This window comes from Humulus lupulus, chromosome 7 (genome assembly GCF_963169125.1).
Source record: "Humulus lupulus chromosome 7, drHumLupu1.1, whole genome shotgun sequence".
NCBI lineage: Eukaryota > Viridiplantae > Streptophyta > Magnoliopsida > Rosales > Cannabaceae > Humulus > Humulus lupulus.
Genome location: NC_084799.1, coordinates 206,867,140 through 206,890,551, shown reverse-complemented (window position 1 = coordinate 206,890,551; position 23,412 = coordinate 206,867,140). Strand labels below are relative to the sequence as shown.

The 23,412-nt window shown below is 29.2% G+C and overlaps 3 protein-coding genes across 7 annotated transcripts; 2 read left to right on the top strand and 1 right to left on the bottom strand.

The window, feature by feature from the left end:
- Positions 1-3,746: 3,746 nt before the first annotated feature.
- Positions 3,747-6,071, top strand: LOC133789286 (uncharacterized). 4 transcript variants are annotated; one of them, XM_062227068.1, is made up of 5 exons: positions 3,747-3,842; positions 3,943-4,199; positions 4,886-5,097; positions 5,181-5,445; positions 5,541-6,071. In XM_062227068.1, the coding sequence occupies exons 1-5, from the start codon at positions 3,836-3,838 to the stop codon at positions 5,877-5,879; spliced, it is 1,080 nt and encodes a 359-aa protein (XP_062083052.1). In that variant the 5' UTR covers positions 3,747-3,835; the 3' UTR covers positions 5,880-6,071. The 4 variants fall into 4 exon arrangements, with proteins under 4 accessions (XP_062083052.1, XP_062083053.1, XP_062083054.1 ...); XM_062227069.1 differs by having other exon boundaries at positions 3,754-3,842; positions 3,920-4,199; XM_062227070.1 differs by having other exon boundaries at positions 3,765-3,842; positions 4,029-4,199.
- Positions 6,072-7,986: 1,915 nt separating this feature from the next.
- Positions 7,987-11,908, top strand: LOC133792664 (protein neprosin-like). Its single transcript, XM_062230571.1, has 7 exons — positions 7,987-8,145; positions 8,248-8,340; positions 8,652-8,852; positions 9,369-9,524; positions 10,231-10,284; positions 10,566-10,703; positions 11,537-11,908. Exons 1-7 carry the CDS (start codon positions 7,987-7,989, stop codon positions 11,906-11,908), a joined length of 1,173 nt encoding a protein of 390 aa, XP_062086555.1.
- A 3,964-nt stretch (positions 11,909-15,872) lies between these two features.
- LOC133789285 (helicase sen1-like) lies at positions 15,873-22,807 on the bottom strand. Of its 2 annotated transcripts, none has more exons than XM_062227066.1 (9): positions 22,699-22,807; positions 22,494-22,613; positions 21,664-22,266; positions 19,813-21,105; positions 18,848-19,172; positions 18,397-18,658; positions 17,413-17,997; positions 16,850-16,978; positions 15,873-16,248 (listed from the first exon to the last, which is right to left on the bottom strand). In XM_062227066.1, exons 2-9 carry the CDS (start codon positions 22,566-22,568, stop codon positions 16,191-16,193), a joined length of 3,330 nt encoding a protein of 1,109 aa, XP_062083050.1. In that variant the 5' UTR covers positions 22,569-22,613; positions 22,699-22,807; the 3' UTR covers positions 15,873-16,190. The 2 variants fall into 2 exon arrangements, with proteins under 2 accessions (XP_062083050.1, XP_062083051.1); XM_062227067.1 differs by lacking the exon at positions 22,699-22,807 and having other exon boundaries at positions 21,664-21,980; positions 22,062-22,266; positions 22,494-22,682.
- Between the last annotated feature and the right edge of the window lie 605 nt (positions 22,808-23,412).

The window sequence follows — 23,412 nt, the reverse complement described above, 5'->3', positions numbered from 1 at the left end:
TTAAGATATATTTTAGTAACCTTCAAGCTTATTTCAGAAACTAATGAGTTGTCATATAGTATAACAATTTATCATATAGCTTATTAATAAAAATTAATTTAGTATACTATACAGTAACTTTGAAATGAAAACTTGCAATAAACTTTTTTAGTCACTAATATAATTTATATGTCCAATTATTTAAGATACTTTTAAGTTACCTTGAAGTCTATTTCAGAAACTAATTAGTTATCTTATAGTATAAAAAGTTACTATCATATAACTCCAAGTTACCATGAATAGTTTATTAGAAAATGATGTTATTTAGTATATTGCATAGTTACTTTTAAAAGCAACATTTTCGTTACTTTTAAAATTATTTAAGATACTAATTGGTTACCTTTTGATATATGACTAAATTTTTTGGTATGACACAAATTTAAAGCAACCAACCAACTTAGTGAGTTACCAAAAAGAGTCTTCTTATATTATATTTAAAAGTTACCAAACAATATCTTAAAGAATCTATTTAAAAAAAAATACTTGAAATGTTTCTAAAATAGCTTTAAAGTTGTTTAGAATATCATATGGTATCTTTTAAATATAAAATAATAATACACTTTTTGGTATATTAAATTTTATTTAAGTTTAAAATTTAGTGACTTTTTAGTTAACAAAATATAAAAAGAAGCTAAAAGGTTGTTTTTTATTATGGTTATCTTTTCCGGCGATGTTGAAAAAATATATGTTTCTCACATATCACAATGACTACCTTGAAAAGTCAATCGTGATGGTAACACTCTTGAGCCCAACTGACAAACGTTGTGGCCGAAAAAGATTTTTGAAGTTAAGGAAAAGAGAGAAAATGGTAAACGTGAAAAAAACAAATCAACCAAAAACATGAAAAAGCAGTAACCAAAAACCAGTAAAATTATAAACTAAATTGGTCACAATAATTTTGTAAATATGCCACATGTAAAAAAAATAAAAATAAAACATTATATGGCGATTTAAGTATAACCTTCAGTTCCCTGCAGATATCCTATTTTTAAATGGCATAATATATATATTACTTAGAGTCGTGTGATTAAAAATAATAGCTAAGTTAAATTTAAAATATCAATTTCGAAATAAACTTACTTCTTTAATATTAAATATACATGTGACAATAGGTACAAATAACAATTAACTGGAGCTACTTTCATATAGTATTTTCATTAAATATGTGAATTTAAAAAATTTATTGAAAAAACAATATTTGCTTTTATTTTGAAAAATATGGTAAGATAGATTGGTTACAAGTTACTTTGTGGCTACAGAAAAGTCAGCACACACATAACAAGTAAACAAAGACTAATTTTTTACTTTTATGATATTTTTCAAAAATAAGGAACAATACCATTAATTTAATTATTCTTATTTTAATGTCAATTTATAAAAACTTCTTTCTTATTATACTTTACTACCCCCAAATATTAGACTGGAATCCAAAGTATCATTTGAGTTTACTAATAATAAAGATATTTTCACATAAAATATACATTTTTGCTAAAAGAAATTATGTTTTTACGGTCAAACATTTTTCTTTTTAATTTTATGTTTTTAAAGAAATTTTAAATTTTTACGATTGTTTTTTTTTTCAAGTTATTTTTACATTGTTTTTATGTTTTTTTTTTTGTTGATGTTTAGTTGTTTTGATATTATGTATTTTTTTTTAGTTTTTATTTGTTGATCCAGTAAGTTCTTTTAAAGTTATTTTTCCTAAAAATTGTATTTGTGTAATTGTAAAGCTTTGAAAATTATATTTTTGAAAATTTGAGTGCATATTTTTTTTTTAAAAGTATAATAAAAAAAATCACAAAAAATGTGTATTTAAGAAAAAAATCTCAATAATAAAATGTCACATTGTAATAAAGTTGAAGAATCTTATATATTTAAATGTTAATAAAAATTATTGATTGGCCTATTTTTCTCAATTTGTTCTTTTTTTAAAAAAACTACCATAATGGAATATTTTTGTAAATATTTTCAATTCTAGCTACCAAATTATAAAATTTAATATGAAATAACATTTCAATCTTAATCATGATTCTTACCAAAAATTCGAATATTCCATTTTATCAATAAAAATAAGAATACACCTCTAATCTCCATTATATTAAAACAAAAAAACAAAAAAATACACCAACAAGCATAATCACATCAATTATAAATTTTATATTTCATTAAAATCTTATGAATTTTCCTTTACATTAATAAAAGGTATAATAGTCTCAAAGATTACTTGTCTCTCTCAGGCAAAAAAAAAAAAATTTGCATGTGCACAAGACCCCATACAACTAAGCAAGTACGGTACTAATGAAAAAAAAAACATAAAATATATGGCAATGACAGCAACACATTTGTACTAATAATTTCAAATCTAGTATTATTTTTCTGAGAAAAAAAAAATTATACAATTTTAGACTTTGTGTTTTATTTTATTATCTGTTTGGATTATGTGTTTTGGATAAATTACTTTTTGGACCCTAAACTCGATTTTGATCAAAGTTTTTTGAACTAAAATCACAAATAATTCATCAAACTACCAACTCAGAACAAAAATACAGTCATTCTGTCTAAAAACTGTATTATTATATTCAATTTTGTGTTCATCAAAACCAGGTTTAGAGGCCTATTTGAACAATTTTATAAAATACAGGGTCCAAAAAATAATTTGTCAAAACATAGGATCCAAACAGGTAACAAGGAAAAACACAAATTCTAAAAAAAGTATAAACTCAAACAAAAAAATCTGGTTTTATACATTTTCATTGTCCATAAATATTTGGGTAATTAAATGTATACCCTTATATTTCAAATCAGATTTTTTTTTTCAATGTAGATAAACATGAAAATGAATTTGACTAGAAAAAGAAATTAAAAAAAAAGTTGGTCACTTTATCTTAATTAGGACTAGAATAGAAGACTTTCAATGGGACAATAAATGTTTTGGATAAATACAAGAAAATCCAAACAAATTGGAAAACTACAAGAATATTCTCATGCTTGGGTATAAACCCAAAATCAGTTTTTTTTTTATAAATATTATTTTATTATTCATAGTTGTAGTAATATTTCACTTTTTAAGATCTATTTGAAAAATAAAGGGGTATTTACGGCATAAATACTTAATGTTTTACATTTGTTATAATTAAATACCTAATTTTTTTATTTTTATAGGAAAAATACTCAATGTTCAATATATGTTAAAGATAAATACTTAATCTTTTTTCTTTGCAGCAAAAATACATAAAGTTGCTAAAATATTACTTTTGTCAATACCTCATGTGTTAAAACTGTTAAGCATATTGACTAAGTAGACATTTGTCACTCTGTAATCGGTCTATTTCATATTTATTTATTTTTAAATATTTTAAATTAAAAAAATGAATTGAAAATACATTTTAAATTAATACAAATTTAAAAAATACATATTTTGATAACAAAAATACTTAAATTAGTGATACTTTAGTGAGTCAATACTTAACAGTCCCAACAAAATATGTATAGAAAAAAGTAATGTTTTAAAAAATTTAAGTATTTTTTTGCAAAGAAAAATGATTAAGTATTTATTTTAACATATTAAAAATGAAGTATTTTTTACTGTAAAAATAAAATATTTAATATTTAATTATAACAAAAGTAAAATATTAATTATTTAGTCCGCAAATATCAAAAATAAATAAATAAATAAATTATTTATTATAGTAAAGCCAAGCAGGCAAAACACTTCTGCTGAGGTCAAACCAGAGAAAAAAAGAGAAATTTCCTAATAGTACAGAAACCATCTCAACAGAGCATTTCTGGTAAACTCATGTCAGGTGAGCTCAAATTCCCTCACTTTTTCCTTCACTTTCCGGGAAAACATTGACTGCCCATCAATCTAATAATCTTCTAGCCCTTGTTGTCGCTTCAAATCAGGTCTGGTTTCCAGAACAGCTCTCACTGTGGTGATTGGTGTTTTGGGTGTTATTTTCATGGCTGCTCATCAACTTCCACCTCCACAGGGTTCTGCTCTTCCTGATGATCCTCCTATTACTTCACCAAGAATTAGATTGAAAGATGGAAGATTTTTGGCTTATAAAGAAAAGGGTGTCCCCAAAAACAGATCAACCTACAGAATCATTATAGTTCATGGCTTTGGAAGCTCTAAAGAAATGAGCTTTTTAGCTCCCCAAGTAATGATACCAATGCCCTTTTCTTTCTTTCTTTCTTTCTCAACCTTTTCACTTCTGAATTTTTTTGAATCTGAGTTATGGACTTTTGTGTTGATTTTAGATATCAATGAGAACATTACTGGTATGGGTTATTTCAAAATCTGGGAAAATAGTTCTCCAAGATTCAATTTTTTTTTATTGTGGTGACAAGTACTCAAGAGATTTATAGGTAGAAAAGGTCTCTTTATTTTGTTCTTCTTTTTTGTCATGCCCAATAGTTTAGCTAAATTTTTAATTACCACACAATGTATTTGTGTGATTAAAAGGGTTTACCACACCATTGAATGTAAATTTTCAGTACAAATATTCTGTGTCTTGCATCACTGGGCTATTAGCTGAGTAAAAATGTGCTAAATTCATTTAAAGCTGACTTTTTGAACATGAAAATCTGATAGAATGGTACCACAAAAGGGTATGTTGAGAATTGTGCTTGGAGAGTTTATGTAATATATTCAAGTATTGAGATTATTAAAGTACTAGCTTAGTGATAATGGGGAATAAACTATACTGGTTTATAGGTCTATTTATGTAATATAATCTAGTGCTGCAGCAGTAGTTTAGGACTGCATAATGTGAAATGAAGTAATGAAAGTATTCAGTTATACTGGTTTGAAAAGAAGTGAAACTCAAAGTGGTTTAGTTTTCAGGAGCTGATAGAGGAGCTGGGTATATATTTCCTGTTATATGACCGAGCGGGGTATGGAGAAAGCGATCCAAACCCGACACATTCAGTCAAGAGCGAAGCACTAGACATCCAAGAACTAGCTGATCAGCTACAAATAGGGTCCAAATTTTATGTGATTGGAGTCTCAATGGGGTCATATCCCACTTGGAGTTGCCTCAAATACATACCAGACAGGCAAAAATACTAATCTGATCAGATTCTAATAATGCCTTGTGCTGTTCTCACTTGATTGTGTTGTAACTCAGCTTTGATTGCAGGTTATCAGGTGTGGCTTTTATTGTCCCAGTTGTGAATTATAAGTGGCCTTCATTTCCTCACAAGCTGATCAGAGATGACTATAGGCGAAAAGTTGTTCAATGTGGACTTTGGATGGCAAACCATGCCCCTGGGTTACTATATTGGTTGGTGACTCAAAAATGGTTACCTACAACTTCTTCTGTTATGAACAAAAAGCCTGTACTGTTCAACAGCAGAGATATCGATGCCCTCAAAACAACCAAGGGATTTCCAATGCTCACACCGGTAACCGAAAAAAAGAAGTTAGTTTGAAAACTTATAGTAATGATCTTTTTTAAGTTTAAGTAACAAAAGGTTATGTTTTTGTGTTTGATCCACAGGAGAAGTTACAACATAAAGGTGTTTTCGATACTCTTCGTGAGGATTTTGTGGCTGCTTATGGCGAATGGGAGTTCGATCCAATGGAGCTAAGAAATCCATTTCCTGATCAGAACCAAAGCTCTGTCCACATTTGGCAAGGTTATGAGGATAAGGTGGTGCCATATGAGCTACAAAGATATGTTTCAAGTAAGTTGCCTTGGATAAAGTATCATGAGGTTGCTGATGGTGGCCATTTGATTGTGCATTATAATGGTTTGTGTGAAGCAATTTTGAGAGCACTTTTGCTTGGTGAAGAGCCTCTTGAGTATAGACCTAACATACCCAAAGTTGTAGTTTAGTCATAGGAATCTTCTTCTCATTGTCAAAACTATTGATTGTGATTTATTTTTTCTTATTCTTTGATTTTAAAAAAAAAAAGGAAAAGAAAAGTTTGTTGGTTGTGCATATTATTATTGATAGATTTTATTGTAAAATTGTACATTGTGTTAGTTGTTTAACAATTCAGAGAAAGAAATTGGTTATTGGTTTCATGAGTTTGCATCAATGGAACTTGGTCTAATTTCCTTGCTGAAAATTATAGATTATTTTCTTACGATATGAGCTTTACTAAATAAATGGTATTATTCTAAACAGAGATTAAAATTATGGCGAAAGTTTGGCGAAAACCGGTGTTGTTAAACAATGAAAACATTTTTAATTAAATAAAAGGAAAACAGTATATATACAGAGAATAATATTACTTTTACAAATAGTTGTTAGTATTGTTTCAAAATGCCTTTTCAAAATGTTGTATTTTTACACAAACTTTAAAAAAGAGTATTTTTGAAAAGTGTGGTCACCAAGGAAATTGCTTTTGGTAACTCACTAGTGTATACACTGTAATCAGTATAGATATTATAAATATCTAAAGAAATATATTTTTAAAATTAATTAAGATTAAATATTTATTAATTACGTCAATAAATTTAAATATTATAAAATTTAATTATTATAATAATATTTGATACAAAATTACATATTTAATAATTATATTAATATAAATTTAAATGTTATAAAATATTATTATAATAATATATATAATATATAATTTTAATTTTTATAAAATTTATATAGAATAAATATTTAGTAATTATATTAATATAAATTCAAATGTTATAAAATATTATAATTATAATAATATTTAATAAAAAAATTAAATATTTAATAATTATATTAATAAAAAATTATATCATATATCATTTAAAATTATTATTATAATAAATAATTCTAAATTCTTAATTGTTCATTCACTTTTATTCTAAAGAATTTTTTTTCATTATTTCATTCTTTCAACTAAAAAAATCACCCTTTAATACTTGTAGAAATAAAAACATAGATAGAAAGATATTTTATATTTATTATTGATTTTAAATTATCATTCTTTTTTGAAAAAAATATATATTTATATAACTAAAATTCATATAAATATAAATATAATGAAAATAATTTTATAAAAATAAATCATACAAATCAATTATATTTTAAATTATCATTCCATCAAAATATTTTTTAGAAAAAAACTTTCTATAAATAATCTATTCCTATAGCTAGTGATTGAAACTATCTAATCGCCTAATTTTCCATATATATACGTGTATTTATATAAATTTATATGGCAGAATTGAATTGGAAAGATAAGGTAATCGGTAAATTTAAAAGAAAAATGCATTAATGATATATTATTTGCCAAATCTCACATTACACACATTTTTAATTTAGGTACTAATTATATTTGATCTCAACCATAAATATTACCTTTTCCCAATTAAAAAAATATATCAACCATAAATAATTTTAATTACTCTATAATTATTTAGCATTTACGAGTTTTTTTTAATAATTAAATACGAAGATCGAATTTTAATTGATAGAAATATATATATTAATTAGCATTAAATCTTAATAATTTCCTAAACTAATCTATTCCAACGATGTTTATTAATTTCTATTTTCTTTGCAAAATCATGGAAAATCCAAAATAATTTATGATTTATATACTACCAACCAACTAATTAATCTTAATTATTGCATATTTCCCTACTAGGAATAATGTCATCTCCAAATAATAGGTAAGTGAGTTATTAAGCTTTCTCAAGAAAATTTATGAATATTCAATTCTAAAATATTTGTCATCAATTTTAATTATTTCCTTCAAGGATTTAAACTCACACCTCTACTATTATTTAAACGTTCGATACATCTTATTCATCTCACACATTTTCATCATAACATTCTTCCAAGGTCATCGATCTTTTTATATACATTTTTTCTTTAATTTTTTTTTATAAAAATTAATTTTACAAAAACTTCCTTGCAATATCAATATTAGGGTTTTTGAACTATGTTTAATTATATAATTAATTTTTTTGGTTGTTTGTCTATACAGGTACTAATCCTCCATTATCCATGGCTATTAGAGTAATAATTTTAGTAATTACCATAGTGTGTTACATTTCATACTATGGTAAAGCTCAAGAAGATACCATAAAGTTATCAAAGGAAGAAGAGTTGGAATTAGAGAAAGAGCTTAATCTCTTGAATAAGCCAGCAATCAAGACCATTAAAGTAATTTCAATTTTTTTTTATTATTATTATTTTTATGAGGAAAATCATGATATATATAATAATAACTTTATTAACCTGTAATTTTATTTTATATCCATGCAGACAGATAATGGAGTTATTTATGATTGTATCGATTTCTTTAAACAACCTGCATTCGATCATCCTTTGTTGAAGAATCACAGTTATCATTATAAGGTTTGTTTGTAAAATGCATTAATAGTTATTTTTTTTAAAGTTTTAATAATTTTTTGCAAAATTGTCTCTCATAATTTAGATAGGTAGTCGAAAATTTAGACGGCCGAAAAATTCAAACAATCGGCCGAAAATTTTAGACAGCTGGTCGAATTTTAGACAGAGATCTTTTTGCAAAAAATTATAAAAAATAGACTAGAGTATAAAATCACTAAAAAAAAAAAAAAGTTATTTTCATCGATTTATCTTAATATATATATATATATATATACCAGAAATAATTATTCTTGATAATATATATATTATTGGTGTAGATGAAACCTTCTTCTCGTCCAAAAACCACAAATGAAAATAAAGAATCGTTGGGAATAGGATTGAAGGGAGTAGGCTGCCCAATCGGAACGGTTCCCATCAGAAGAACTACCAAAGAAGATCTCATCAGATCCAAATTATTCACAAAAACATATTCTTCATCAAGATTTGGTTCTTTCACTCCTAAGAAGCCAGGTCTTCGTGTAAGTTTCTTCTACAAATCATAAAATTGTCATCATTAACTTTTAGTCATATAGTACATTATATCTATAATGTTATGACCTAAGTATATGCATATACAATGTCTATTTCTTGTCGGTTTTTTAGCGTAATACACTACAATCTATACGAGTACAGAATCGCATAGAAAAGTCCCGTTTTTTTAAAACCACGATAAAATAGAACACGGGTATTAAATGTGATGTTTTAAACTCATTTCAAATATTTTTTATGTTGAAAATAAAGCGCATATGATAATGGTTACGACTAAAGTATATGCATGTACAATGTCTATTTCACTTTATGCGGTGGTTTTTGGGAGTACTGAGAACCGCAATGTATACAACTAAAGAATTACTGCCAAACATTTTCTGAACGTTTTTTCTTTAAGGTTGTGGTAGTGTTTATTTTTTCTTATGAATCTATTTTATATGATATATTTTTTCTTGTCGAGCTGTGCATATATTATTATGACTAAAAATAAGAATTTGTATACATAGCGTGCTGTGCTTCGAACAATAGCTGATCCTAGCAAGAAATACAATGGAGGTGGTGTAGTCACAAGTGTGTACCAACCTGGAGTTACTGGCTCTCAATTTAGCTCATCTCAAATGTCAATCATAAATGGACCTGATAGCATACAAGTTGGATGGACTGTGAGTTGATTCATAATATTGTTTTGTCAATATAATTTTTTAATTTTTTCAAATTGCATATATATATATATATGGTTATATTTGTATAGAGTTGAAGTCCTTGTGTATATATATACATTTGTTCAGTGGAGTTCAACTTTAGGGGGTGAATTTTCTTTTAAGTAATATAATAAGCCAAAAAAATAATTAAAAATATTTAAATCATTACTTAATAATATAATATATACATAATACAATAATATCTTAACAAAAAAAAAAAGTAATTTGTAATTCATTTTATTGTGCATTTTTTGACATTCTACGTACGATTACATGTATCTAGAGAAAATGAATTAAAATCTCCACTTCTAAAACAATATAAGTCTAAAGAAAACCTATATTTATTATGATGAAAACTTATATTTATGCATTATTGTGTATTATTTAAAGTTAACAAATTAACAACAACAAAGATTATGGCTTGGATGATTTGTCAATCAGATTTATATAAACAAGCTTGATTGTTACACCAAAGTCTTCATTGCTAAATATTAGCTTCAATTAAAAATATATACATTAATTAATTAAAATACATATATGTATATTTTTAAAATATTCATATTTTTTTTCAGCGGTGGCGATCGCCCACTCTCGTCTCTATGTGGGTCCGCCCTGCCTTTGTTTGCTATTATATTGTTTCCACTCAACTATTTTGTGTCATTATTAGGTGAATCCTACTTTGTATGGGGACTCTAAGACGCACCTCTTTGCATATTTGCAAGTAAGTTTTATCTAAAGGGTATCAGTGGTATCTAAAACTACATAATGGTGTCATACTGCTATTAGTGTAATTTATTATCGATCGGGACTCATATATTTTAATCTAATAAATAATATACAAAACCGCTAACCATTATAAGGCACTATCTCACGTAGTATTAGGCGCCTTACAATGTCTAAGAGCAATGCTCATAATTATATTCATATAAAAGTATTTTTTATGAATTTGTTTTATTAATAATTAGTTTTTTTTTCATAATTAATTATTTATTGTGTTTGTAGGCTGGTGCAACATCTTGTTTCAACACACAATGTCCTGGTTTTGTTATCGTTAGTACTCAAATACCCCTGGACATTATTCTTCAACCAGTTTCTCAACGAGGTGGACCAACATTTACTTTGTCTTTGTTTGTTTATCGGGTTAGTAATATATTATCTCTTTCTCACTTTTACTAATTTTACCTTTTGTAATTAATAATTTATGTGAACCTCACATATATTTTAAGGATAAAATAAACTTTTTTATACACAAGAGTTTAATATTACCTACATCCTAAGTTCATCTACACTTTCCAAAACAACTCAACTACTCAAAACAAACATTCCATTAGAGTTATTAGATCACATTATATATATAAGATATGAATATATATATATATATTTTTTCAATATTTATGTTTAGTATTTATAAAAATCTCATTTTATATATAAACGAGTCCGATTTCTAAACGATACTAAGCCTTGTTTGGCTAAGCTTGGGTTTTTAGCTTTAGCTTATCAAAAAGTACTTTCTTAAAAGCATATCCAACGGAGGTAACGATTGAAGTTACTTTTCAAAATTATATATTAATTTTTTATTAAAAGTAGTCAATCATATTTTTTTTTCTTTTTTTTAAACAATGAGCAACGTTGCCAAGCAGTGGCAACTTTGCTTGGCAATCTTTGTTAAAAAGCTACCAAAAGTCCACATAGGGATTCACTTGTCAGTAAGCTCCATGTAAGGAAACTCCCACTAAAAATGCTTGCCATTTTTTGTAGCTTCTCCAAAAGTAGCTTATAAAAACAAAAAGCTTTTTTAATTGGGAAACTCAATCAAACTTTCCAAGAAACCTTTAAAGCTTAATACACATAAAAGAGTTTTTAAAAGTATGTCAACCACACCCTATATTATATTCCTTATATCCTATAAATAACTAGTGATGACATAAAAAATCTTGGTTTAATTCACTCTATATGATATATTATTTATTTAGGATCAAGCAAATGGAAATTGGTGGCTAGAAGTTGGACCAAACAGCACCCAAGTAGGGTTTTGGCCAGGACGCATTTTTAGTGCTCTAGACACTGGCTTAGCCACATACATGGAATGGGGAGGAGAGGCTTACACTCCACTAGGGCAAGCCGCTGCACCAATGGGCAGCGGCTTCTTTCCTCAAGATCAAGGAAAACAAATTTCTGATGCATATTGTCAAGAAGTAACAGAAATAAACGAGTCTCATGAACAAGTCAATGCTGATAATACCGAGTTGTTCTCTGATGATGGCACCTTGTATGGTGTCAAGGATTGGGGACCTAGCAGAGGCAACCTTGGTCATGTTATGTTTTTTGGAGGCCCTTCACATTAATTCATCTCATCCATTTCTAATTTCATGCAATTAATAATAACAAATTAGATCAAATCTTTTGTTTTTATTTTCAACATTCAGTTGTAGATTCACAATAAATGATTGAATAAAAATATACTTTATATATATAAAATTATGCTGGTGCATATTGCGTGAATTCTACTATATATAATTAGTGCAATTATTGTTTACTTTTGGGTATACTTTCCTTAAAAAATAATAATATATATTTTAATTATTTCATGTGCAATAATAATAATTTTGGTAAATAATAATGGGAATATGTCGGGTTCACTGCCAAAAAGGGTATATTGGTGCACTCTTCTTTAGTTTTTGGCTCGACAAGGATTTTTGGCGCTTATATTTTTAATGGTCGTGTATATTGTAGTTATTTATAATATTTTGTAAATTTTTAGAAAATTCTGAATAATTTACAATATCGAAAAACAATGTTCAAATAGTTTGTTATATGTGTGACTGTTTTTTTATGCAAATGTAAAGTAGTTTATTTGAACAATATTTTCGGCACTATATATTATTCGGAATTTACTGAAAATTTGCAAGATACTCTAAATAACTACAATATACACGATCAGAAAAGAATTTGCGCAAAAAACTGGAAATGGGGTGCACTGGTGTGCCCCATTTTTGGGAGTACACTGAAGAACTACCCAATAATAATTAATTAAGCCATTTTGTTGTTATTTGACATAATATAAAGCAATTAATTATTTTCTTTATTTTTTCCTTATAAATTAATGTTTTTGATATTGCATCCCTTATATTAATATCCAAAATGAACTAAAATCTCACTCCACCATACCACTTTCTTTATCAAGAAAAGAAAAGAAAAGGAAAGGAAAAGGCAAATTGAAAGAGTTCATTTGTTTCTTTTTTTTTTCTTCTATAATTGTGTGATCATTTATGCGTGTACAACACATTTAGTATCGAATATTTTCATGCGATGGATTTGAGATAATCATTTTTTAACTTTAAAGTTTTTTATTTGTTTTTCTTAATTTTATTTATTTATTATGAATAAAGAAAATACATTAAAGATTTAGAAATTCCAATTTAAATTAAAATCAATAGGTATTTTGATCATATTAAAAAATTATTTTACCAAAATTAAATCCAGAGTATTATTTTGTTCCATTTTGCAAAATACAGAGTCCAAATTGTCATTTAAAATATAATAACTTTTGCACAACACAGATGTCAAAATAATATTTACCTTTAATTAATTAATTAATTAATTTAATACTCCAAATAAAGCAAAAATAAATATTTATAATTATTAAAAATATATTTTTAAAATAAATAAAAATTTAATTAAAACATACGTTAAAATTAATATATTTATAAAAAAATAGGAAATACATGGAGTGTAATTACTAATTATAAATAAATGTATTTTTTTTAATTTATGAAATATAGCATATACATAATTTTATGGAATGTAAATATAGCTCCTCAAAATTATTTTCGTTTATTACATATTAATAAATTTTTCATAATTAGGTGTTCATCTCGTGATACCTACTCTTGATGAAGAATATTGTAAAGAAAAATAAAATAAAATTATAACAAAATAATTTATAATATATATCTTTATAATTTTTATTAATTTAAATGTATGCTTTAATTAATTTTTTATTTAAAAAAATATTTTTAATAACTAGAATTTTTTTTTTGTTTTATTCTAGTTTTAAATTATTTTTGTTTTTAATAAATTAATTAACTCATAAATGCAAGTGTATTTTGGTCATATTAAAATTTATTTTGGCCAAACTAGTATTTTTACAAAACACAAGATCTAAAAATAAATTTTTTAAAAATATAGGGTCCAAACTAATATTTTTATTTATAAAATACATGATCCAAAATTGTATAACCACATTTCAATATAATTCTTTTTTTTAATTAGAAAAAAAAATCAGTGATGTCCTCGCGTCTGCAACCCAACACCATTTTAAAAATTTATTAGAACCACAAATGGAATAGTCATAAGAAAGATAATAATTTCAACCTCACTATAATTGGTAGAAATCGATCCCCATTTCAACCTTACTACAATTAGTGAGAATCGATCCCTAAATGAAAAAAATGAGAGCCTTGATAAATCATCATTTACCACTATACCACCACCAACACCAGTATTTACATATAATACAAGGATGGATGTAAATTTGGGTAACTAGATGACCCTTAATCTATTTTTGAATAAAAATTAACTTGTTCTTTATACTTGTAGGAGGGCATCGTTGGTTCTTACAAATTTGTTAAAGTTGTACGAATAATAGTGACCTTGACTTGAGTAGCCTTAGCTCATGAACATAGCGAGCTCACATCTCACATAGTGGTGCACAAAAATATAGCTGGGCCGAAGAACCTGGCCAACCCAACCCGATTTTGGGTCGAAAATCACACATAAAACTAGGCTTAGTCCACTTCGGTGGCTAAATGGACCATACCAACCTCTTAAAGGTCGATTATGGTTTAAAGAGATTTTGGGCCAACCTAGCCCAATAAACCTGAATCCCTATTTATTAATATATATATATATATATAAATTATTATTTTATATATAATTATTTTTACACTTTTTCACTCTTAACCTAAACCTAGAAATTCAAAACATTATTCTCAAGTTTTCACATGCCGCATGTGTATACTAATTTTCCCATCCCCTCACTAGCAACGACAACAAGCTTGGGGATGCACTCTCTCAGGTCTAAGCCAAGCTTCACATTCATTCATTACTTTCTTTTAATAGATCTCTTTTTTGTTAATCACGTTTGGCTTTGTTCTACAATGCATCTCTGTTTTATTTTTCTTTTTTATTAATCAAGTTTCATTTATTTTTTCTGTTGATTACTAATTTGACATTTGATAGTCAAAATCAGTAATTAAGTGTAATACTTCCTCGCATCGAATACATTTAAAAATAATCAAATAAAAAGTATTGAAATGATTAACGAATGAAATGCACAAGTATATTTTAGTTTATTAATTGCTCTAATGAATTTACACCATATATCATATATGTACATTTTAGTCTTATTTATAATATGCTTTTTTCATTGTTTCTTCATGAAGCTTCGAAACTGGGGAGACTGAAGATTATATAATTGTATTGGAATATAAAATTATATAAGTATATTTATCCATGTTGGATGACTGTAAAAAAAATTTCCAATTATATCTTTTGATTAATGATATTTTTTTAAAAGGATTAATGATATTATTTATATCTTATAAAATATAAATACAAGATTGCATTGTCAAACAAATTATATAAAAAAGTTATGTTTCATATTTATTATGTTTTTCAATCACAATGTATCAAATATTATTTGGACGAAACCAATAAAAGAAACTCAAAACTCGACAGACTTCTACAATTAGGCCCAAAACGTAAGCCCATAAATCGATTGGCCAAACCAACCTAACCCAGACCGAAAGGTGGGCTGAACCTACAAGTTTGTAGATCTTAAAGTTTTAATAGGCCCATAATTTTTGTAAGTCGATTATTTTGGCCCGACCCAACAATAACCTTTCAACCCGGCCGGTGATATCACACATGACACGTCTCACTGAGAATGTGCATGCTATGTTGTACGACACGTCCTTTCTATTTTGATTTTAAACGCGAGTTCTCCAGGGGACAAGGGAAAATGGTTCATTTTTTTAAATGTTGAGTGAAAATGGTAAAAATAAGTTTTTCTAATGGATGAGCTAAATTTGAGTTATTTTACATTTTTTTTACCTCAATGAATAGTACTACTCCACATTTAGAGACAACTATTAATTGAGCTATAAATATTTTATTCTTTTTTCTTTCTTCCGCTTCCCATTTTAATTATATTTTATTTATCTTTCTTTCTCTCTCCTTTTTGAGTATATTAATGAATAAAAATTTAATATTTAAATAATATACAGAAAATATAGATAAGCTGATGTATAATATAATGTAAATGTTTGATGTAAAATATAAAAAGTAAAATTTTGGTGATGTATTTTTAATGATCGAGTAGATCATCCATTGGGAGTGCAAGTACATACACTCTACTCACATGATTTCAATTTTTTTAATTTTATTTTAAATGTTCAAAAAAGTGACCCATTATTATAACATAATCTCCCACCATATCTGCATATTGTTCTCCAACTTCAAGTATTAAAAAACTATATAATGTCTTAGTCAGAAAAGTAATTCAGAATCCATTACTGTTTACCTCATCAATGGAGTGGAGAGATGGATAATTTAATGTTAAACTCTTCACCAAGAAAGACAATCTTTCCTTGCAAATCTTCTGGGATTCGGATGACTTCTGAATCTGACATGCATCAATACATGAAAATGTTTAAACAATATTCTTGCATAAGAAGTTTGAATCCCCTACCATTTCTAGAAATAAGCAGTTTTATCTAAGGGAATTTACTCATTTGGTACCCTATGTTTTTGCAAAGTATCATTTTGTCATCCTCTGTTTTCAATAATACTCATATGGTACCTGTATTTTAAAATTATACATATTTGATACCCTAGACTCAGATTTGATAGATAAAATTTTGTCAATATGATCAAACTGTCATCAGTTATATGTAATTAATTGTCATCAGTTATATGTAATTAAGTAATTAAATTTAAATTTGAAACTTACATAATTGACCGCAATTTAATTAAATTGGTAAAAATATTAATTAAATTTGAGTTTAGGGTATCAAATATGTATGATTTTAAAATACAGGGTACCATATGAGCATTATTGAAAACAAAAGGTACCAAAATGATACTTTGCAAAAACACAGAGTACCAAATGGTTACCTACCCTTTATCTAATCTAGATAATATAACTTTGTTTTAATCAAATGAGTACCAAAAACCAGTTCTTGATGCTGTATAACAGTACTATATCACAACTCAATGGCACTCACCTATTAGTTCTTGATGCTTCTGCCTCATCCCTTAGACTCAGTGAACCCAGCGAATTCGACAAGTACTGCACAGAATTTGCTTCACAGGAGCTTGGATCCACTGGCCATCTCATTGGAACCACCAAATTCCTATAGAAATTTTAAACAAGAACAGCTCTCTTTTTAGTTCAGTAGATTTATACACATCAATAAATGTGGGAATGAGCTAGAAAAAAACTTCTACATTGTTCCGTTATGACAAGTTAGTTAAAGTAGTTGGTTCTTCTTGTCAGTGCTTGTAACCACTTGTAACTAACTGATTGCTTCTGCTTATATAAGCTTCTGTATTCAATCAATGAAACTCAGTTGATCATTTTTCATTCAACTATATTTGTTACAATTTTAACACTCTTTTCTCTGAGTTCTTCAAACATGTAAATGTTTATAGTTCTATTATTCATCATGTTATGTTAAAGACCACAAGAAAACTATTTGAGAATCCTCTTGTAGATTACTGCCTTGAAACTCAGGAAAGCAAAAACTTAAAACAAAAAGATCAAAGTGTTTGAAAAATAATTGCATACCCTTGATTGGATATGTGCTTGCAACGAGTCAGCTTATCCACTGTGTAGTCTCTATAGAAAATGTCAAGCTTCTTTGATAGCTTTGGTAAGTATAGTAACGGCAAAACATCCCAGACCTTCAAAACCTGAGTGTAATAAGACCTTTCCCTGACAAAGTCTACAGCCCAGACTAAGGAAAATTTCTTGTTAACCTTGTAATAATGCTCAACAAATAGGGAGGAACTTTCACCGCGGACAACATGGTTTTTCGCTGCTCGTGGTTGACGCCAACCACTCGAAAGCTTCTCCAACAGACTTAGTACTTTCTTAAACAACTCGTCGTTTCTAACTCTTCTCATTGATCTCCAGAAGGAATTAGTGAAGCAAACCTTCCATTTTGCGTTTCTGAACACAAGTGAATCAGCATTAGCTAAAACATCAAGTTGATTAAGCTCAAGCAAGGCAGTTATAACAGCATTTGTCAAGCTTTTGTCCTCTTCAGCATTGTAAAAACAGTTGCGCTCCTTAGCATCAATCACTAGTTTCTTCCAAACAGAGCCACTGTTGACCAAAGTTGTTCCACTCCCCACTATCCAAAGGCAATACCTGCACCAGAACATACAGCTATAACATTTGTATATACTTGTTTCAATACCAACATTCAATGATATTATTATGGGACTGTGAAGATTGTGACTTCTTTCCTCATCCAATCAAAAGATTAGCAAAATGAAAGCTCACAGTAATCTGCTGTTTTCAGTTGCATCTACGTTTTCTCTAGTTGCATATGCGTGGACACCAGTAGGTTGTAACAGACTAACTAATTGTTGTTAGTTACAGTTAGTTTCGGTTTGTCTCTTTAGTTCTTGTATCTCGACCCTATATATAGTTTTAGGCCTGATCAACTTAAATGTATTCAATTTCTGAGAGTTTTGGCTGAGAGCAAGAACTGTGTTGTAATACCCTAGTGAAAGAGTGTTTCAAGAGAAGTTGGATGAGTGTTACCTTGCACGAGTTAGAGCCACATTTTCTCTCTGACGGTTGGAGAGAAAACCAACAGATCCATTCACATTGCATCTAACTGTAGAGATTATTATTATGTCTTCTTCTCCACCTTGGAATCCATCAACGGAACGAATGCTTAAAGAAAAACCACTTTCAGCATCTGAACTATATTTTTTTCCAATTTTCTCACTCATTACATGTACTTGTGCCTTGTATGGTGATATCACTCCAACTCTAACCTTCTGCTTTGTGAGCCTAAATTCTTTTTAAGACCAAAACAAAAAAAAGATCATATATCCAAAGTTGCTAGACATAAAAAATTGCAGAAAACATCTACAAATAATCTAACCCTACCAAGAAAAGCACCTTAAGCAACTATTATTCTCAATCCTGTAAATCAAATGGGGCCAAGAGAATAAACATTTGCAATAAGTTTGATTGTGTTGAGTACCTTTATAAATGCTTGCAACTATATCAGAGACCACAGCAACCTCAACCATGTTCCTTCTACTGTGCTTGTGATCAAATCCTTCTCTTCCGTGTGGCACATTAATGAAGGAGTAAGTGCCATACATTTCTCCTGGAAGGAAACTTCTGCTGTAGTTCCCAAGTTTAACATTCTGACCATCCAAAATCTGATTATTGTAGAACTCCCTATTTGGAAATAAGCTTATTGAGGGATGCATCCTATGCTGGACATTGAGAAGGTATTTCTTATGGCCAAGAAAAGTCAACCTCTCAAACAAACTTCTTCCAAAATTGGCTTCTGCTGAAATCTAACAGTGACCATGAAATTCCATTATTACACAGGTGAACATACTAATAAATGATTCAAGGGGTGAGCATCTAAACCGTCAAACCGCGGCGACCGACCACACCGCACCACACTACACCACAAACCACGGTGTCAAAAGTGGAATAGTTCGGTATGGTTTGTATCTTAGCTAAACCGTGCGGTGCGCGGTTTGGCGGTATGAAATTTTGGTTTGCACCACACTGCACCGTATACTTACAAATATGTTTAAAAAAATGTAAACTTTACATATTTACAATTTTTTAGTAAACCAATCTGAATCTAGGAGCCCACTAAAATTAGGATACAACCTTATTCTCAAACATATCATACACGACAACAACTCCTTCCTCTCTCATCTCATTTGCGCCTCCTCCCTATCATCATCTCTATCTCACACATATTTTTTTAACACACTTACATCGTGGAAAACCACCCAAACCACACCGCAAAAAATGGTTTGGTGTGGTCGGTTTTCTAGCTACTACACCGCACTTGTGGCGCGGTGTATTAAAAAGTGTTCAAACCGCCCAAACCACACCGTGCACACCCCTATTCACCAACAAGTGAAAAACAGACTTGTTGGAAATGAAATTCAAGAATGGTAGTAAAGCTCAAATTACCTCACTTCTGACCATTGCAGGGAGTTGCCTTTCATCTCCAATGAGTATAGCATGGCGCAAACCACGAAGTTGTAAAGGAATGGCCGACTCACATTCTTTTAGCTGAGCAGCTTCATCAATGACCAATATTTCTGCTTTGGCCAATCTAGCAGAACTAGAAACAGTACAGAACACCATGCATGAATTTTCCAAGCAGAATTCTTTGATCGACACCTTACTGGCCATAGAAAAGCCCTTTGTAGGATTTGATGGAAATTTTTCAGGAAGTGATTGTAGTGTATGAAGGTTCTTTCTTCTTGCAACATCGAACTTGACAAAGCTGTGATCTTCATTTATTGAAAGCTTGTTGATATTCTTTAATACATCACTCGAAACACCTTGCACCAACTTTTGAAAAGATTTGAGAGAGTAGTACGCTTCAAACATCTTCTCCACTACTTGAAGTGAAATTAGAGAGGTTGGCAAGTGTTTATACAAATTCTCAACACAAAAGTACAGCCTCTCCCCAAAGCAAATGAACTTTTTCTTTACAAAATCCTCAAAAGTCAAAGGACTAACAGCTTCTTTTTGACTCAATTGCTTTTCTTTCTGCTTACCTTTTGATTTCTCCTTGCTCTTACTGTTCTCTTTTAATGTTGAAACTATAACCTGCTGCCATACTTCGTTGCTTCTCTTATCTGCAACTATTTTCTTTAGGCACAGATGATTCTTCTCTGCATTCTCATCATTCACGGATTGTTTTGCTTCCCATTCTTTCAAGTATAGATTATATTGTTCTTCAGGGTCCTCCAGCAAAGAAATCATGGAAATTAAGTTGCTGTTCCATCCAGATTCTTTAGCATAACACAGATAAAGTATGTCAACACGATGATCAAGAAAGACATCATAAAGTTCTTTATGATCCTCAATCTTCATTCGCTTCTTGTTTCCAAACAAAACTACATCTCCAAACCCGTATCCATTATACTTTGATGACTCTGCAACTCCTCTCACGAGCCGCTTCGCCACCTCTAACACTGCAGTGTTTGTTGGAGCACATGTACATGTTCTACATCTCATCTTTAGAAAGGAATGCAATAGAAAACCGACTGTCTTAGTTTTCCCCGTCCCTGGAGGCCCCCAGATAATTTTAACAGTGTTCAGATGATTACATTCTCTAGTCTCAATACACCTCCAAACTGCAGCTTGCTGGGCATCATTTAAATCTGAATTGCTCACTCTGACCTTCATAGCTGAATATGCAGCACTGCATTTTTCATCAGCAGCATGGCAGAGAGCACAATCTTCTGCCTCCTGCAAAACCATATTTTAACTTAATTTACACACTGATAACATAAATGTAATTAGTTAGTTAGTTAACAAATCTGTTATGTTAGTTATAACAGAATTTTCTTGGTGTACTACTGTATTCGGTGGCCTATATATAATACAACTCCCTTAGTTCTAAACTAAGGTCTTTCCATTCATACTATTAGACGAGTTAGCTAGCTTTGGTTAGTTACAGTCGTTATAACGACTTCAGTTTTCTGTTATTCAGTTACTTGCAGTCCCTTGCACTGAGTTTGTTGTAACAGCTCACCTTGAGCTTCGCTTTATTCATCTATAAATATCATGAGCTCCAAATCATAGAATCAAGCTCATTTTCATTCATTTCCAGTTTTTCATTTCCATTCAAAATCTCTCAAGTTTCTTCGAGCTCTTATACATACTCAAGAACTAAAAGTCTCATTGTTCTTTCTGCTCATTTTACAAAACTGAATAAACATCTTCACACACACACACACACGCATATTCCACAATCACAGACTGATGTGAAACATAAAGCAAGCAAAGAAAGAGCAACTCTCTTACAGCAAATGGGGTGTGCTGAACTTGTCTGATGATGTTCATATTTCCTGTTTTCGGATCAGAATGTAGTGCCTTCCAAATACGGATATTTGTAGTCATGTTCATCAGCTTAACAGCAAAAAGGGCTTCTTCACTCTTTCTGTTTTTCCTCATGTTGTCATCAATCGAAATAGGTTTTGATGACAGAATTATAAGTACAAGACAATTATCCTCAACCCTTGCCCATCCACGCTGCACAGAAGCAATGAGGTAAGGTCTTCTTGGCCTATCCAGATCATTGATGCATTTTGGTCTTACATTTGTTATGGCAATGAGGTCTCCTGCTCCAAGATCATCATCATCATCATCATCATCATCATCATCATCATCATCATCATCATTATTTTTCTTCTTTAACATACCATAGTTCAATTCAAGAGTGTAAAACAAGTCTTTTGGAAGTCTAAAATCTTTGGTTGGTTTGATATCCTCAATTTCACAACAAAGTGATTCTGACAAAGTTGCTATGTTTGAACACAAATCTGATCTAGTTTCTTCTATGAGTGGAGTAATGAATGATTCCAAGTATTCAGCTGTTGAAGAGAAGGTTTGAGGAATCTGCTTCACCTGCTCCAAGTATTCAAATATTTATCCTCACACATATCATTATTAGTCTTTTTAAATAATAATAATAATGATATTAATGCTATAATTAGAAAATGACAACAACTTAAACAAGAGTACTTTATTCCAAGATGGAAAAGAAAAAATCTCATACTTAAAAACCCATCATCATTAATCAAATTTGTTTAAACCCTTTTTGTGTGTCTATATACGTATATATATAATAATACCTGGCTTTTATAGAGATCATTGTTTAGAACATCCTGGATGGACCAAGAAAAAACATAATCGATTAAGCTTCTCATCACAACTACTTGCACCTTTTTCTTCCAAGTAATCTTTGTAAAGATCTATAAGGCAAAAGAAAGATGAGTGAGAGCAAGAATTCAAAGATCGCTTAAAACTGAAGCAAAAGAGCTTTAATTGGAATCATACACATATTTACTAAACATAACAGTTGGTATTAAAATACACCAATACTAAGCAGTGTTCTCCTTTAACCATGAAAAGAGACTACATTATCGAATCATGCTTTTTTGTTTTACACATGGGAAAAAAAGAAGCATATATATATATATATATAAAATATTCTTGTATTTTAATTAACTAGATATTAATGATTCTCCAAATCAGGCTTAGTTAACTGGAATTAACTTGCTCTTGTCTAGTTCCTTTACGGACCACAGGCAATACTTGTCGAAAATTTCCCCCGAAAACAACAACCTTTCCACCGAAGGCTACATCAGAATCATTGAGTCTCGTAGCATTTTGTCTAATGCCTTTATGTTTTGTCATATTATTAATTTTGCTGCACGAAGAAGGTTTGCAAGTGTACTTTGTTTGCTCACACAATATGTGGTTTTTTCGTCAGTATCAAGTGGAAGCTTAAAGCGTGAGTGAGCTGATAATACCGAGTTGTTCTTTGATGATGGCACCTTGTATGGTGTCAAGGACTGGGGACCTAGTAGAGGCAACCTTGGTCATGTTATGTTTTTTGGAGGCCCTTCACATTAATTCATCTCATCCATTTCTACTTTCATGCAATTAATAATAACAAATTAGATCAAGTCTTTTGTTTTTATTTTCAATAAATAAAAATATAAATGATTGAATAAAAATATATTTTATATATATAAAATTATGCTGGTA

Coding starts and splice junctions, on each gene's coding strand:
- LOC133789286 (XM_062227068.1), top strand. Junction 4,200..4,885: donor TGAGCTTTTTAGCTCCCCAA/GTAATGATACCA, acceptor TTTAGTTTTCAG/GAGCTGATAGAGGAGCTGGG. Junction 5,446..5,540: donor GATTTCCAATGCTCACACCG/GTAACCGAAAAA, acceptor TTTGATCCACAG/GAGAAGTTACAACATAAAGG.
- LOC133792664 (XM_062230571.1), top strand. CDS start 7,987: ATGGCTATTAGAGTAATAATTTTAGTAATTACCATAGTGTGTTACATT. Junction 8,853..9,368: donor CTAAGAAGCCAGGTCTTCGT/GTAAGTTTCTTC, acceptor TTGTATACATAG/CGTGCTGTGCTTCGAACAAT. Junction 10,704..11,536: donor TGTCTTTGTTTGTTTATCGG/GTTAGTAATATA, acceptor TTATTTATTTAG/GATCAAGCAAATGGAAATTG.
- LOC133789285 (XM_062227066.1), bottom strand. CDS start 22,568: ATGAGAAGCTTAATCGATTATGTTTTTTCTTGGTCCATCCAGGATGTT. Junction 21,106..21,663: donor TTCAGCACACCCCATTTGCT/GTAAGAGAGTTG, acceptor ATGGTTTTGCAG/GAGGCAGAAGATTGTGCTCT. Junction 16,979..17,412: donor AAGCACATATCCAATCAAGG/GTATGCAATTAT, acceptor AAATTTCTATAG/GAATTTGGTGGTTCCAATGA.